Raw genomic sequence first — 15,684 nt, 5'->3', positions numbered from 1 at the left:
AGACAACAACACCTCATTCTCAACATCCCTTGCGATACATTCAACATTCGCCACGTTGCTACTACATCATGGCACCATCAAAACCCACTCAGGCGGCATCGGTCGCCATATTCTGCCCGCAAAGCAAAGCACCAGACGCAGCATACCTTGAACAACTTCGCACATTTTTAATACAACAACCTCAACTACGCAAGCTAGCGGCCGATGTTCAGCGACTTGACGAAACATGGGACATTCTTGCAGCACGCAGACCCGGCATTGCTGCGCTGCACCAAGGGCCCAAGTATCTACGAGCTCTACACGAATGGGTAGAATCAGGTGTATCGGGACCTGTAGCGGGCGCCATGTCTGGAATCCTTTCACTACCACTATTGGTCATTGTTCAGACATGTCAATATTTCCAGTATCTACGGTTGACAGGTTTGGCACACGCCGAATTCCTCCAAGGTCTAGAGACTGGTGGTGCACAGGGATACTGCGGTGGACTTCTACCTGCCATGGCGATTGCATGCGCCAAGGACGAGGACGAGGTAGTGTACATGGCAGGAATTGCAATGCGTATTGCACTTGCAGTGGGTGCGTATGGAGAACTGGGCGATGATGAAAACTTACCTGGTCCAACGACGATTGTACTTCGTCTCCGACACGAGGGTCAAGGTGATGATATAGTGAGAAAGTTTCCGGGTGTAAGTACTGCTCAGCGTATGAACTGCTCTACTTAGCTGACCTGGCCTAGTCGTACGTTTCTGCCGTCACGGATCCGAAGACAATTAGTGTCGTGGGTCCAGTACCTACCCTCGAGAAAGTTACCGCGTACGCACGAGAATTGGGCCTACAGGCTCAGGGAGTGCATCTTAGGGGCAAGGTACACAATCCTGAGAATGCTGAACTTGCACGGGAGCTGTGCGAGTTATGCGATGAGATCGAAAATCTCAGACTGCCGCCTAGTACAGAGCTGCAGGTTCCAATATACTCCAACATTACGGGACGGCAGCTTCAAGATTGCTCACTCACACACGAAGCCGTTCTTACTATATTGGCGTCACGATGCGAATGGTGGACACTACTCGGCGAACTTGCATCTGCACTCCAATCAACAGGCGTCCAATCACACACATTCGCCATGTTTGGCATCGGCGATTGCGTGCCACTGATGCCTTTCCACCAGGCGAGGCTCAAGGTATCTAAAATCGACATCCATCGCACCATTCGAGAAGCAGAGCTCAGTGAATACACATATCCCGAAGATGCCATTGCTATTGTGGGAGCTGCTTGTCGACTTCCTGGCGCCAATGATATGGAAGAGCTCTGGGATCTTTTGGCGGGTGGTGTTTCCAAAGCAGAAGGGATTCGACCCGATCGTATACCGCTACATGCAAGCTTCAGAGCTTCGCAGGATCAGAAGGTGCGTTGGTAGTCGTCAAAAGTCCGTGTTCAAGAAGGGACGATGTACTGATGCATGTAAACAGTTCACAAGCAAGCGCAAGTTCTTTGGAAACTTTGTCGATGGGGTTGATGGCTTCGACCACACCTTTTTCCGCACCAATCCAAAGGAGGCTGCTAACATGGATCCGCAGCAGCGCGTCTTGCTAGAGCTGGCCTACCAGGCCATGGATTCGAGCGGATACCTCAGGTCGCACAAGCGTGAGAACGGGGACAACATAGGTTGTTTCATTGGCGCCTCTTTCAACGAATACCTTGACAACACTTCGGCACATGCCCCAACGGCCTATACATCGACCGGCACGATTCGAGCCTTCCTGTGTGGCAAAATCAGCTACTACTTTGGATGGAGCGGGCCGGCCGAAGTTATTGATACTGCGTGCTCGGCTTCGCTTGTGGCGATCAACCGTGCATGCCGGGCGGTTCTAAGTGGAGAATGCGCACAGGCATTAGCAGGAGGCATCAACATCATGTCTGGTATCAACAACTTTATGGATTTGGGCAAAGCTGGCTTCCTGAGCCCCACAGGGCAGTGCAAACCGTTTGACAAGAATGCCGATGGCTACTGTCGTGCCGACGGAGGAGGCCTTGTAGTTCTCAAGTTGTTGCGGCATGCACGAGCCGATGGGGATAACATTCTTGGTGTCATCCCTGGCATCGCGACAAACCAAGGTGGACTCTCTGCTTCAATCACAGTGCCCCATTCACCGGCGCAAATGACACTGTACCGGCGCATTCTCAAGCAAGCAGCGATGAAGCCAGAGCAGGTCTCGTACGTGGAATGCCATGGCACAGGCACGCAGGCGGGTGACCCGCTGGAGATAGCGTCAGTGCGTGAGGTGTTTTGTGGAGGCGACCGGCAAGGCAATCTGCACCTAGGTTCTCTCAAAGGCAACATTGGCCATTGTGAGACGGCAGCGGGAGTAGCGTCGCTACTCAAGGTGCTCGCCATGTTGCAGAAGCAACAGATTCCGCCGCTTGCCAGCTTCAAGTCTCTCAATCCTAAGATTCCTGCTTTGGCACCAGACAAGATGGCTGTCGCCAAGCAGGTGGAAACATGGGACGCACCTCTGCGTGCTGCATGTGTCAACAGCTATGGCGCTGCTGGAAGTAACGCGGCGCTGCTGTGTGTGGAAATGAAGTGCAAGGGTGCTGGGGCAACTGGGGAAGGTGCGGCAGCAGCCAGTGCGACTGCATGGCCCATTGTCATCAGCGCAGCCAGCAAAGAGTCTTTGACGCGATACTGCCAGGCCTTGGACGCATTTTTGGCAAAGAAGATGGACGTAGTGCTCGGTGACTTGAGCTTCACGCTGGCGGAGCGGAGGCAGCGCCATCGGTTCCAGCTTGTGACGACAGTGTCGGACGTGAGCAGTCTTGGACGAGTGTTGACAAGCGGCCAAGTCGAGACAAGCATGCTTGACGTGGCGAATGCTGCACGCCCTGTGGTTCTGGCATTTGGGGGACAGAGCAAGCGGGTAGTGGGGCTGGACAGAGGACTGTATGAGAGCAGCCCCAGGCTCCGGGCGTACATTGACGAGTGCAACACCATGCTCGCTGACATGGGATACCCGAGCATTGTGCCGGCAATCTTGTCGTCGGAACCGCTCGACGATGTAGTTGTGCTGCAAACGGGAACATTTGCGGTGCAATATGCGTGCGCGAAATGCTGGACCGACGCAGGAGTGCGGGTCGAGGCCGTTGTTGGACACAGCTTTGGAGAGCTCACGGCGCTCGCCTTTTCGGGCGCGCTCAGTCTTCGAAGCGGACTCAAGATGGTGGCGGCGCGGGCTCAGCTCATGGCGACCAAGTGGGGTGAAGAGCGAGGGACAATGCTGGCCATACACGCGACCCGCGACGTCGTGGAGCAGGTTATGTCCAAGGTGGACGGTGGCGAGCTCGAGGTTGCGTGCTACAACGCCGTTGGCAGCCAGGTGGTGGTGGGCTCTGCCTCGGCTGTGGCGCGGGCTGAGGCGGTGCTCTCGGGTGAGGCGCACTTTGCCAGTGTGCGCAGCCAGCGCGTCGACGTGACGCATGGCTTCCACAGTGCCTTCACCGAGCCGCTGCTCGACGAGCTGGCGGGCGTGGCGGCATCGCTGGCCTTTGGGGAGCCCCGGATCCCGCTGGAGATGTGTGTGCCCGACGAATGTGCACAGCAGAGCCCGGGGCCGCTTCGCATTGCCCAGCACACGCGCCAGCCCGTCTACTTTGTCGACGCCGTCCGCCGCATCGAAGCACGCCTGGGCCCGCGGTGCCTGTGGCTCGAAGCGGGCACCGACTCGCCCATCATCCCCATGGCCAAGCGTGCCGTGGCCCAACCCGCCCAGCACGTCTTTGTCGGCCTGCGCCTTGCGGGTGCACAGCATTCGGCGCGTGTGCTGGCCGAGGCTACCGCTGCCTTGTGGCGCGAGGGAGTCGACGTCTCCTTCTGGCCTCACCTGGGCGGGCCCGCTGAGTCAGGGCTGAGTCACATCTACCTCCCCCCCTACGAGTTCGTCCGCACCCCCCACTGGCTCCCCAACATTGACCGTGCCGCCGAAGCCTGCGCCCGCGCCCACCACGATACCGTCGTGAAGCCCGCAATCCAGCCAGAGAAGCTCCAGACGCTGCTCGTCACTCCTCAGCAGCCCGGCTCCCTGGCCTTCACCGTCAACATTGCGTCGAAGCGCTTTCGCGACATTGTCAGCGGCCATGCAGTGCGTGCTCGTCCCCTCTGTCCAGCCTCCATGTACATGGAGTGTGCCGTCATGGCCCTCCAGTGCCACCTGGGCTCTCGTTTCAACAAGGCCTGGGCCCTTTCCTTTGAGAAGCTGAGCTTCGAACATGCCCTGGGCGTTGACCCGAATCGCGACGTGTCCGTTGTGCTGAGTGATGCTGGTGAGCCTGGCCTGTGGACCTTCCAACTGCGCAGCGCCCCCAAATCGTCCACCACGTCCCGCTTCTCTACACACGGCCGTGGTAAGATCCGGCTCGCCAGTCCCCCGCCCCTGCACACATACAAACACCTTGTCGCTGAGCGCATCCAGCATGTCTCCAACAAGCCGGGCACAGAAACTCTCTTGTCCAAACGCGCATATGGCTTGTTCTCACAGGTCGTCACCTATGCGCCCCTGATGCGCGGTATCCAGTCCATCACCATGGACGGCACTCGGGCCGTGGCCGCCATCAAAGTCCCATCTCCCCCAGTCGCTCCCGATGAAAGCTCTGCCATTGCGCTTTGTGACACAGTCTCGATAGACACCTTCATCCAGGTCGTCGGTCTCCTCATCAACAGCAGTGACGCCTGTATCCCTGACCATGTCTTTGTCGCCACTGGCCTCGACAGTGCTACCCTCTCCCAAGCCTGTGACTTTACTGCCGCCGACTCATGGACCGTGTATGCTGTCTTTAGGTCTACTAGTGACACAACAGCCACGGGCGATGTCTTTGTCATGACCCCTGACGGCACTGTAGCCTTGACCATCATGGACGTCGCCTTCACCCGACTGCCCATAGCAACCTTAGAGAGGCTATTGGACACAGCAAACTCTGCCCCTACTTCCCGTACGAATGCTGCTCCCCGAAAGCACTCTGCTCCCCAAAAGCATGCTTCGACGGCAGTTCCAAGTCGACACGCTGTGCCTGATTTGATTGCACCAGACGAATCTCCCGCGCACAGTTATTCTGAGAGCGAGGGCAGTGTCGCAACCCCACCTAGTGAGCAAGACGACAGTAGTCTGCGCAAGATGATTGCCATGTACACCGGCGTGTCAGTAGATTCCATTGCTGCACAAGCTACCATGGCAGATTTGGGCGTCGACTCTCTAGCCGCTGTTGAATTTGCCGAGGACCTGCGCTCGCAATTCGGCAAGGACATTGAGTCGACCCATCTCCTTGCCAGCACGCTCAATGCTTTATCACAGCTTGTCCTGACCTCGGTCTCAAAGCCGCAGCCAAAGATCAAATCGGCCAAAGCTCATGTTGTCCAAATGGATCCTCTTCCACAAGTCCACGCGGCTGCAAGTAGCGCTGGTCGGCAGCGCCTTCTGAAAATCATCTCGGACACTTGCGGTGCTCCCCCTTCGGATATCAAAAATTCGCACACGCTTCGCGATCTGGGTGTTGACTCCCTGGCCTCAGTAGAGCTGAGCAGTGACCTTGAAAATGCCTTTTCTGTTCAAATTGACGAGAACGATTTGCATCTCGACTCCACTGTGGCAGACATTGTCAATTATCTCGGAATTGGCAACGAGAGCGAGCAAATCACACCAGCCATGCAGGCGCCGATGCCAACTTCCATTTCCCTACAAGCAACCCATTCTTACTCTCCGACCCCGGCGGCAGCCCCTCAAGGCGAATCGAATGCCATCCACCAGCGCGTAGTCCAGATCATATCCGATGCATGTGGAGCACCAACAGAGGATATAAGCGGAGACGATTTGCTTCGGGACTTGGGTGTCGACTCACTGGCAGCGATGGAGCTGAAGAGTGAGCTTGAGGACGAGTTCAATGTCGAGCTAGACGACAACCTCTTAGACTTGTCCGTCTCAGAAATTGTCAAGAGCTGTGGAGGCGCTCTCACAGCCTCCGTCGATGTCCCAACCACATCTGTTAGCACACCCACCAGTCGACCTCCGACATCCAAACCAGCCATCCCTAATTCCCCAAAGGTCCCTGCTGATATGGTAAATCCCTTTGACTCTCTTATCAACAGTGAGAGGGACTATGCTGCCAAGGCGAGGAAATGCGGGTTTCTAGACTTCAATACTAAAGTGTCTTCCCGCCAAGACGAGCTCATGCTGGCTTACATTGTCGAAGCCTTCGTAGAGCTCGGCATCGACCTGCGGAAATTAAAAGAGGGCACTCCATTGCCACCGCTTGCTTATAGAAGCAAGAACGCTTACGATCGATTGATGCAGAGAATCTGGGTCATCTTGGGCAAACATGGATTGGTAAACACAGTAGGCACATCACGGCACGTAAGAGGAGCTGCCACATGTCCGCAAAGCACTTCAGAAGAGCTCCTTGAGAGGGTGCGGCAAGATTTCCCAGCTTACAAATGCGAGTTTTCGTTGATGAACGTGACTGGATCCCAACTCGGGCAGTGCCTCGCCGGAAAGCAAGATCCGATCGCTCTCATGTTCAAAACACAGGACGCGCAAGCCATTATGGAGGACTTTTACCTCAACTCCCCGATGCTTGCCACTGCCACGGAGATGCTTGTGGATACCATCGTCGACGCTGTTTCCAAGTCCAAAATAAACAACCCCGTCAACATTTTGGAGATTGGTGCTGGCTGTACGTATATACTGGATTTAAAAGCAATGGTGACGTTGTGCTAACAATTATTCTCAGTCGGCGGGACAACAAGAAAGCTTGTACAAAGTCTAAATAGATTGGGTAGGCCCGTCAACTACACCTTCACTGACATCTCTCCCACGCTTGTCGGCCGCGCACTCAAAGTGTTTTCCGACCAATATCCATGGCTACAATTCCAAACTTGGAACATGGAACAAACACCTCCCAGCGCCCTCTGCGCAACAGGGCCGTTCGACATCGTCATTGGCACGAATTGTGTGCATGCTACTCAGGATCGCACATTGACACTCAATCGTCTGAAGCAGCTGCTCCACCCCACAGGCTTTGTCGTTCTTTCAGAGGTCACAGAGATCGTCGATTGGTATGACATCGCCTATGGCCTGCTAGACGGTTGGTGGTCCGACAAGGATGGCTGCTATCCGCTTCAGCCTGCTGAAACTTGGATGAGATGTTTCAAGGACGCTGGATTTGCTGTTGCGTCTTACTCGCAGGGTCCGAGTGCGGATCTGAACATACAAAAATTGCTCATTGCAAGCATGAGAAACGACGTAGAAGCACCGAAGCGTGCGCCTCTACGACAGAAGTTGGAAACAGTTGTCTACAAAACGGTCGATGGTGTGGACATCCACGCCGACGTTTTCTTTCCACAGCAGCCGCCTGCCACCGCCATGCCTCTTGGTACGAACTCCCAGTAGTAATACTAAACACTTGAGATCCATCTCCCTGACATGGTTCAATAGCTCTCATGATTCACGGTGGTGGTCACATGACTCTTTCTCGCAAGGCAGTTCGACCCGCGCAAACAAACTTTCTGCTTGAAAATGGTGTCTTGCCAGTCAGCATAGACCACCGACTCTGTCCAGAAGTTAACATCATCGATGGTCCTATCACCGACACTCTGGATGCATACAAATGGATGACAACCGCCTTGCCCAATCTAGCTCGAGCAAAGGGCATTATAGTCGACCCTGAACGGGTTGTAGTCATTGGCTGGTCCACCGGAGGCCATCTTGCCATGACAACTGCGTGGACGGCCAAGTCTGCTAGTGTGAGGCTACCACGTGCCATTCTGAGCTTCTATTGTCCCACGGACTTTGAGTCTGGAGATTTGGACAAGCGCCGGGCTGAAGAGTATCCGGAGAGAACAATGAAGCTGAAAGACATAATCAAGGCACTGCCGAAGAAACCCGTAAGACACACCCCATTACGTCCATACATGGAAACAGAAGCACTGACAATACTTCATCCAGCTCACACAATACGACGGCAATGGAACTGATACTACTGGCTTAGGCTGGGTCCGTCCGGGAGACCCCCGCTCCGAGCTTGTTTTGTCGCTTTTCAAAGAGGGCAATGGCCTCCCTCTTCTTCTAAACGGCCTTCCTAAAGCCAGCAGTGACGAGGATGACTCTGAGGAAGACGACTCTGAGGAAGATTCTGAAGACAGCGACGAAGATGACGTTGAGGATGATGATGCCTGGCTACACACCCCAGATCCTGAGCGCGTGGCAGCCATCAGTCCGCTCGCGCAGCTACGGCGCGGCAATTACACTGTCCCGACTTTTGTCATCCATGGTACAAATGACGAGATTGTACCTTATCATACTGCTGTTGCGTTTGTTGACGCTTTGGGCAAAGCTGGCATCGAAGGACAGCTGCTTACGGTCCAGGGAGCCAGGCATATTCATGATGTCACATTGAAGCCCGGCACTAAAAGGTGGGATGAAACGGTTGCGCCAGGTTATGAGTTTCTCTTCGAGAAGCTGAGATGCTGAGGCAAACGATCTTATGATTTTCTGATGTCCGAGTCTGCTTTACGTACACATGGTGTTTTGGTGCTTGAAATGCTTCTTAGGGTTCAATTTTCTTTTCACAATCTGTACAAATAGTCACCTAAGTATCCTTCACTTTGCTTGGTAGGAATTTCAAATAATACCCTTCGAATTATTCATTGTTTCTCTTCACCATCAATGACGAATCTCCATCACACAATTACAGCTCTCAACTGGCTTTCAAAGGCTCACTAGACACGCCTTGACCACTTAACCTTCCTCAGCGCTTGTCACATCTCCCCCATCTACCCCTGGATCACGTTTTATTACAACAAATAAACTAGTAGAACCCTAGCTTAATCTCCCTGCTGTTTCGCATGGGCGTTCGTGATGCAGACGATTAATTGATGCACTTTCATCGTAATATGTACAGACCCTGGTGACTAGGCAACATTGACTTTCCTCTTCGCCAGCCCTTCACTGCATGCTGCATCGCATGCATCTACAATCCTTCCGACAATTCAACCAAGCGCTATACTCTCCGGTGTTGCCATTCCTACAATCGAAGTTGTTAAAACATGCCGCGACTCCATTTTTGGGGAGTCGGCCCGTCGGTCACTCGGTCGGCCACATATTGTCCTGTGTTGCGAATGTATGTGCCCGTAACTCGGCGACTTCAATGGTCGGTGACTTTCTGAATGTGACCGATTGTCGGTTCAAAGGATCTCTGGGGAGATTGTCAGGGGGTGGTAAGTACGTGCAATCCGGTGAGACGAATATGGCTTATTGAGTGGACGACGTGTAGGAAGAAAGGAGGGTGTTGTCAACAAGTCGGCGTCCAAGAGGTTGGAAGAATGGCGTTGGCTGCGACTATTCTGCATGAATCGTTTTGGTGATGGCTGCCTGTTCTGAGTGGAGTCTTTGAACTTGCCACAACAATCCTTTGGTTGGTACATCGAATGAAAGTCAATATGGTGGCCACTGTGCTAGTGATACTCGCTTCAAACTGAATTTCCCCAATACTCTAAGAGCCACGTTAAAAGATTGTATTAGCGCACAAAAGGCACAAATCATATTTGAAAGAAATAGAACATGGTAAACTTCATAACTCATAACAAAATACTCGCCTTGTGACATACTAAAAGCCAAGCTATAACCAACCGTCGACGTTACTATGACCTCCTATGTAATCATAACTCCCTGAGTTTCATACGGAGGTTCAGATCCGGTTTCTCTCTCATAATGAATACTCGTTGCTCGTCGAGTTTGAAATTGTCATCAGCTAGCTGCCACTCAAATTGCCACACCAGACGAGCCAAAATGAGTTTCATCTCCGCCATCGCAAGGTTCTTGCCAACACAATTGCGTGGCCCAGTACTAAAGGGCTGAAACACATCTTTCCTATCTCTTGAGTATTCTGGTGTGGCATTGGGAAGCCAGCGTTCTGGTACGAACTTTTCAGGGTGTGCAAAGTTGCTGGGGAGGTGGTAGGCTGGTTGTTGAGAGACGTTGACGATGGTCTACAAAACGGCGATTAGTACTCGTATGTCGAAGTCCACACAATCTCATCTAGAAATAGTCTAGGAAATTTGCTTACGTTTTCTGGTACAACATGTCCTGCAATGACTGCACCACCCTTGGGAACGATGCGCTGCAGACCAGCTGGAACAGGCGGGTAGATGCGCATTCCCTCATTTATGGTGGCCTGCAGCATCTTCAATCCACCTACACTTATCATATTGATGTCTTCCTGCTTGTTGAATGCGGCCGTGATTTCCGTGCGTAGCTTCTGCACCGACTCTGGGTTCTTGGCCAACAGGTACATGATTCCACATAGTGCCGTCGCAACGGTCTCGCTCCCACCAATGATGAAAAGGCTCGCGTTCGATTCCATTTCTTCGATACTCATGCCCTTCTCATCATTGTGTCGCAGGATGTACGTCCAAAAGTCAGATCGATGCGGTTGCTCCCCTGCCGCCAGGCGCTTATGGACTTTCTCAGCGCTCAACTTAATATGCTGCATACGCGCCTTGATATCCTTCTTTGGCAAAAGGGCAATGATGAAGATCGTAAAAGGTTTGAATAGTTTGGCGGCTCCAAACAGCGAAAGCGCTTTGATGAAGGGGAACAGTAGCCCAACCCAAGGGTGGTATTCTCCATTTGACAAACACCCGAACGGCTCGCCAAATGCTAGATCTCCAACAATATCGAATGCAGTATACTCAAGCCAATTCTTGATGTTGATCTCACTCGAGGAATTTGCCGCAAGTACACTCGTTAGCTGATCGATGTACCGCATTACAAGGCTCTCTTGAGCTCGTAGTGCTTTGTCACTGAACGCGTGATTGACCGTTCTTCGTTGCCGTGAGTGGTCTGCATTGTTGGCTGACAAGAGATGGTCAACAGTCTTGTGGCTGCGAGTCATGCCCCACTTTGCAAAGTTACGGTTTGGTCCATGTCCGTAGATGTCAGTCCACGCCTCGGCTGCGGTGAAAGATACCATATCCGGTGAAATACGCACTGCCTCGCCATATTTGGCGTGAAGTGCAGTGAGATCGTGTGGCAAGTATCCTCTGAGGATCGATTGAGCATGGGGAATGTGCGATATCGCGCGGCTGACGGGACCCGGGAAAGATTTCAAAGGATGGAATGTTACTCGGTAGATGGCGCGAAGAGCCAAAAACGATAAAAGCTAGATGCTGTTAATCTGAGCCTTGATACGATGGGCTTATCACTCACGACACAGGCGGCTAGCAACCATTTAGGCATATCCAACATCTCGACAGGTTGAGAAATCGCCATTATGATTTTTTCCGATGATTTTTAGTGATCAGGCACAACTATGCATTCCGAAAGCTACGTTTTTAGAAGATTGATGGTACAATTGCCCTCTTCGGCATCGGCTAATTCTGAGAGTGAAGGCTCGGCTATATATGTGTGTACACGACTACTTTCAAAATATCATACCGTTTCGCCAAAAAAAAGTGAAAGGGTGGAGACTATAGTATATACCTTACAGGGCTCTCAACTACAGGTATCCGCGATAAGCGGATGGCTACTCCTAGCCTCTACCGCTCTAGGACCTGCACTTGTGACAACACCTGGCTTCATCACCAAGCTTATCACCATGTTCTCATCCTTAAGAGCACTCTAAAAATAAAAAGTCTTTTTTCCGAATATATGACCTACAAGGCCCATCAGGGAAGTTCAGGGTAGATTTCTTGTAAGCGCGCACGGAGCTCGCCTAAAAATTTGGTTTTGGCCTCTTTCATCTCGGGCGACTTTGTGTTGCCGGTCAAACTATACCAGATTGCTTATTAGCTTTGCTCCAATCATAGCCTTCATCATCTTCGTATTATACGTACTCTCCGCAAACTTTGCAGTCCATCAGGAATGCACCGTGACACTCCTCACCGAGTTCGGGCTTCACACCAAAGACCAGAGTACGACTGCCAACTTCAGTGGACCGTGCAACGATTCCGATGACAAAGCGCCTGATAACACCAGCAATCCAGCTTTCATCATCGCGCACTAGATCGCTTTGACACAGGCCAGGTGTCAGGCAGGTAATGAGTACATTTGACTGATCGGACAATGGGTATCGTTGTGCCAAGTCGCGCACTACCCACATAAGCAGAAGCTTGGAGACGCCATAACTGTGATCAATCGTTAGCTAGTGAGCAATAAGAGCTACTACGTCGAGTAAGCTTTACCGATTTTTCATATCGGCGTGCTCTTCCGAATTGAGCGCCGTGAGGAGACTGCCTGGATGGGACTTCTCCTTCAAGGGTGCAAGGAATTGGAGATCGCTTCCTACAAAAGCCAGTCTTCCTCGACTTCCAGTTTTTGCCGCTGATTCTTGAAGTTTGGGGATAACAAGATGGCCGAGAAGCGCTGGACTGATAACGTTTACTGCTATTTGACTCTCGCATTCTTCAACTGGAGTAAATTTGCTGGTCATGATGCCCGCATTCTGTATGACGGCGTCTAAGCGGTCTAATGTCTTGATGCGCTCACCGAACTTCTTCACAGATGCGAAACTGCTGAGATCCAACTCCCAAACTTCGACATTGCTCAGAGGAAGGGATAGCGCGGACGAAACCTCCTTCGCAACCTGTTCGCCTTTTGAAACATTGCGCACTGCAAGGATGAGTTTTGACGCCCCGAGCCGCAGTATATGCTTTGCTGCTTCATATCCAAGACCAGATGTAGCACCAGTTACGACAATTGTTTGGCCGGAGAAATCGGACGAGGGCACTGGTGGCTTGACGAAGAATTGGGAATGAAGGATTGTAGTTGCGAAGCCCATAGTGACGCGATTGGAATTCCGGATATGGTGGCAGATAACCCCTCAAGCTTGGGGGCCTTGGAAGTTGTATAGCATGGCAACTGTTGGAGAACGTTTATCTCCGTGTCTACTATCTCCGGCAATGCGCGCGCTATACTTTACAAACACCTATCTCCGTGTGCAGACTGCTCCCCATACACGCTGGGGTTGCTGGATGCAGCGACCGAATCAAATGTACCCGAAACGGACCGACGCGCCCGACTTATACATTGCTGACCACGAACTAGTGATGATCTGTATATATCATGCATTAGCTATACAACGTACAAGTATTATTTACTACCATTAACACAGCTGTGCTACACTACGCAGAGATCTTGAATTGAAGAAAGATGGCGGCTGTCCTCCCGGCAAACACTGCTACTCCCGTGGGAGGTACTTCAAAGTACTTCGACACCGATACACTCGTCGACGGCTCAGCACCAAAAGTTGCAAATAGTGCTGGCTTCTTTAATGCCACTGTCGCAGCCAATCATGTACGATTTGCAGCAGCCAGCGGCCCCGCTTTAGATACAAGGCTAATTTGTATCATCAGAATCAAGGTGCTGAAGAGCTTGCACTATTGAAATACGTATACAGCCACCCGGATCTGGAACAAATACGTGGCAACCCAGATGCGGTCTGCAATGCCATCGACGACTTCGCTGCCACGATCCCGCGAGGGTTGATGACCATCGGAGCAGAGAAACGCGAGTTTATAACCAAACTTCTTACTACCGCTGAGCCTGCACCAACCCTATTTCTGGAATTCGGCTCCTATGTTGGCTACTCTGCCATATGCCTTGCCAGCGCCATGGTGGCCCGGGCTGGCCCCGGACAGCGCGTTCGCTATGTGTCATTCGAAAAGAACCCCATAATCGCAGCCCGTTGCTGCCAGTCTCGCCGATCTAGCAGGCTTACGAGACATTGTCACCATATATGTTGGCTCGGCTTCGGAGTCGTTGGCACGCCTCGTCAAGGAAGGAAAAGTGTCAAAAAGCACTGTTGACTTCATGCTTCTGGATCATTGGAAAGATTTCTACATTTCCGATTTGCAGTTGTGCGAGAAGCTTTCCCTACTCAAACCTGGCTCTGTTGTTTTGGCCGATAACATCGTCTTCCCGGGCGCCCCAGAGTATCTAGCATATGTCCAGGCGGGTAAGGCGGAGGCCTCACCTGATGGATTTAGCTATACGACCAAGACGGCAGATTTCATCCTTCCTTTTGGTGGCCCTGTAAGTAACAGACTTCCTCTATTGAGTTTCTTACTGAAACGGATAGGATCAACTCGCCATCTCCACCGTATCTTAGGCTGCTATATTTTGCTGACGCGGAGCCACAAAACGACACCACGATCTTAACGACACTCAACTGCTTTTTTCTGGGGATTCATAGCTTGACCCAATAACACCTCTTATACATTTCACGTCTTTCGTGCGTTATACATACAAAATGCCATTGACTTCCTGTGACTCAAAGCTACTAAGTAGTGAACAATGTATGAAGCCATAGCTTTGCAAGTGCTTGTTCAGAGGAGATCGTTATTTATCAAACTTCTAGCGTCCTTTTCCTAGGCCTGGTACAAGATTCACAAAGCTATGCCATTATCTGGCGATCTTGCATCATTAACTCCAAAGTCATATTGAGTGCGTCCTTCCTAGATTGAAATCGCATCGTTTTCGTGATGGTACCCTACTTGACGTATTCTACAAATTCATTCATACTATGATGGGAAAGTCGCCTAGAAGACCCAGCCCTCACCAATGAAATACAAAGAGAATCTACCGTCCATCATTTTCATCGGTCTTGAAACGCGAAAAGAGTTTTCTTGCAGCGCCACATTCAATCGAATGCCGCACGTCGTCTTCCATAGCTGTGTTGTTGATGTTCTCGATTTGAGGCGTGATGGTTCCTTCACGAGCGAACGGGAAATCGCTTCCGTATAATATGTGATCTGTACCGGCGAAATCTTGCAAAAGCCTAATGGGGGTCTCGAACCCCGTCAATGCAAGATCAAAGTAAAATGATCTTGCTTCTCTTATGAAATCGTCGGCTGTTTTATCTTTCAGTCCAAGGTCGGCTGTTTGGTGCGCAACTCTCGTCGCCATGTATGGGAGGGTACCGCCACCGTGAGATAGAATGATCTTGCAGTTCGAAAAATCACGAACAATATTGGACGTGATGAGGTTGATCGCTGTTCGGGTTGTCTCGTGAGGAAAATCGATTATTGGTCGGGGAATAGTAGGGTCAGATGGGGCTCCCCAAGTTTCACCAAAGGTTGGATGAACAAAAACTACTGCGTTGCGACTGTGAAGTTCCTCCCAAAGAGGGCGGAAGTCCTCGTGGCCCAAGTACTTGTCGTCATAACTCGATAACAGCGCGACTCCATCTGCCTTGAGTACGTCGAGTGAGTAGCGCACCTCCTCTAAGCAAGCGTTGATCTGGGTAAGTGGGGGTACGGATGCAAAGAAACCAAATCGACGTGGGTGACTGGTCGAGATCTCCTTAGCGTACTCGTTGACCGATCGGCATAGTTTTGTGGCTTCATCGGCAGATGAGGTGAACGCAAGACCTGGAGCGCTCAAAGATAAGATTGAGACATCAATATCGTTGCGGTCCATGAACTGTAGGTCCAGTTCCACGTTCCATGATGGTAGTGTAAGTCCTTTGGGAATTCCAGCTGCGTTTTTCCATTCTGCCGAAGAAATCAGTTCTTGTGTGAACAGTCTACAATAAACAACGCACTCTGCACGTATTCAGTCGGTAGTATATGATGATGAACGTCGACCCTCCCCATGTTTATTTTGGCTATCTTGCAATGCTATGTGCAAGCTTAACGGGTCTTCA

General features: G+C 51.6%; 5 protein-coding genes across 5 annotated transcripts; 2 read left to right on the top strand and 3 right to left on the bottom strand.

Annotated features, from left to right (window-relative positions):
- Nucleotides 1-68: 68 nt before the first annotated feature.
- On the top strand, nt 69-8,513 carry COCMIDRAFT_6291 (uncharacterized protein; the record flags this gene model as incomplete). Its single annotated transcript, XM_007690877.1, has 6 exons — nt 69-686; nt 737-1,405; nt 1,470-6,717; nt 6,775-7,416; nt 7,479-7,927; nt 7,989-8,513. 6 exons carry the CDS (start codon nt 69-71, stop codon nt 8,511-8,513), a joined length of 8,151 nt encoding a protein of 2,716 aa, XP_007689067.1.
- Nucleotides 8,514-9,700: 1,187 nt separating this feature from the next.
- Nucleotides 9,701-11,312, bottom strand: COCMIDRAFT_98380 (uncharacterized protein; the record flags this gene model as incomplete). The annotated part of the gene is made up of 3 exons (XM_007690919.1): nt 9,701-10,030; nt 10,108-11,202; nt 11,250-11,312. The coding sequence occupies 3 exons, from the start codon at nt 11,310-11,312 to the stop codon at nt 9,701-9,703; spliced, it is 1,488 nt and encodes a 495-aa protein (XP_007689109.1).
- Nucleotides 11,313-11,707: 395 nt separating this feature from the next.
- COCMIDRAFT_98267 (uncharacterized protein) lies at nt 11,708-12,819 on the bottom strand (the record flags this gene model as incomplete). The annotated part of the gene is made up of 3 exons (XM_007690918.1): nt 11,708-11,810; nt 11,876-12,166; nt 12,224-12,819. 3 exons carry the CDS (start codon nt 12,817-12,819, stop codon nt 11,708-11,710), a joined length of 990 nt encoding a protein of 329 aa, XP_007689108.1.
- A 371-nt stretch (nt 12,820-13,190) lies between these two features.
- Nucleotides 13,191-14,148, top strand: COCMIDRAFT_37769 (uncharacterized protein; the record flags this gene model as incomplete). The annotated part of the gene is made up of 4 exons (XM_007690892.1): nt 13,191-13,334; nt 13,394-13,690; nt 13,722-14,072; nt 14,119-14,148. The coding sequence occupies 4 exons, from the start codon at nt 13,191-13,193 to the stop codon at nt 14,146-14,148; spliced, it is 822 nt and encodes a 273-aa protein (XP_007689082.1).
- A 470-nt stretch (nt 14,149-14,618) lies between these two features.
- On the bottom strand, nt 14,619-15,634 carry COCMIDRAFT_98325 (uncharacterized protein; the record flags this gene model as incomplete). Its single annotated transcript, XM_007690917.1, has 2 exons — nt 14,619-15,532; nt 15,583-15,634. 2 exons carry the CDS (start codon nt 15,632-15,634, stop codon nt 14,619-14,621), a joined length of 966 nt encoding a protein of 321 aa, XP_007689107.1.
- Nucleotides 15,635-15,684: the final 50 nt, after the last annotated feature.

This window comes from Bipolaris oryzae, assembly GCF_000523455.1.
Source record: "Bipolaris oryzae ATCC 44560 unplaced genomic scaffold scaffold_87, whole genome shotgun sequence".
NCBI lineage: Eukaryota > Fungi > Ascomycota > Dothideomycetes > Pleosporales > Pleosporaceae > Bipolaris > Bipolaris oryzae.
The sequence above is the reverse complement of the archived record's forward strand: the minus strand, read 5'-3'. Positions and strand labels throughout refer to the sequence as shown.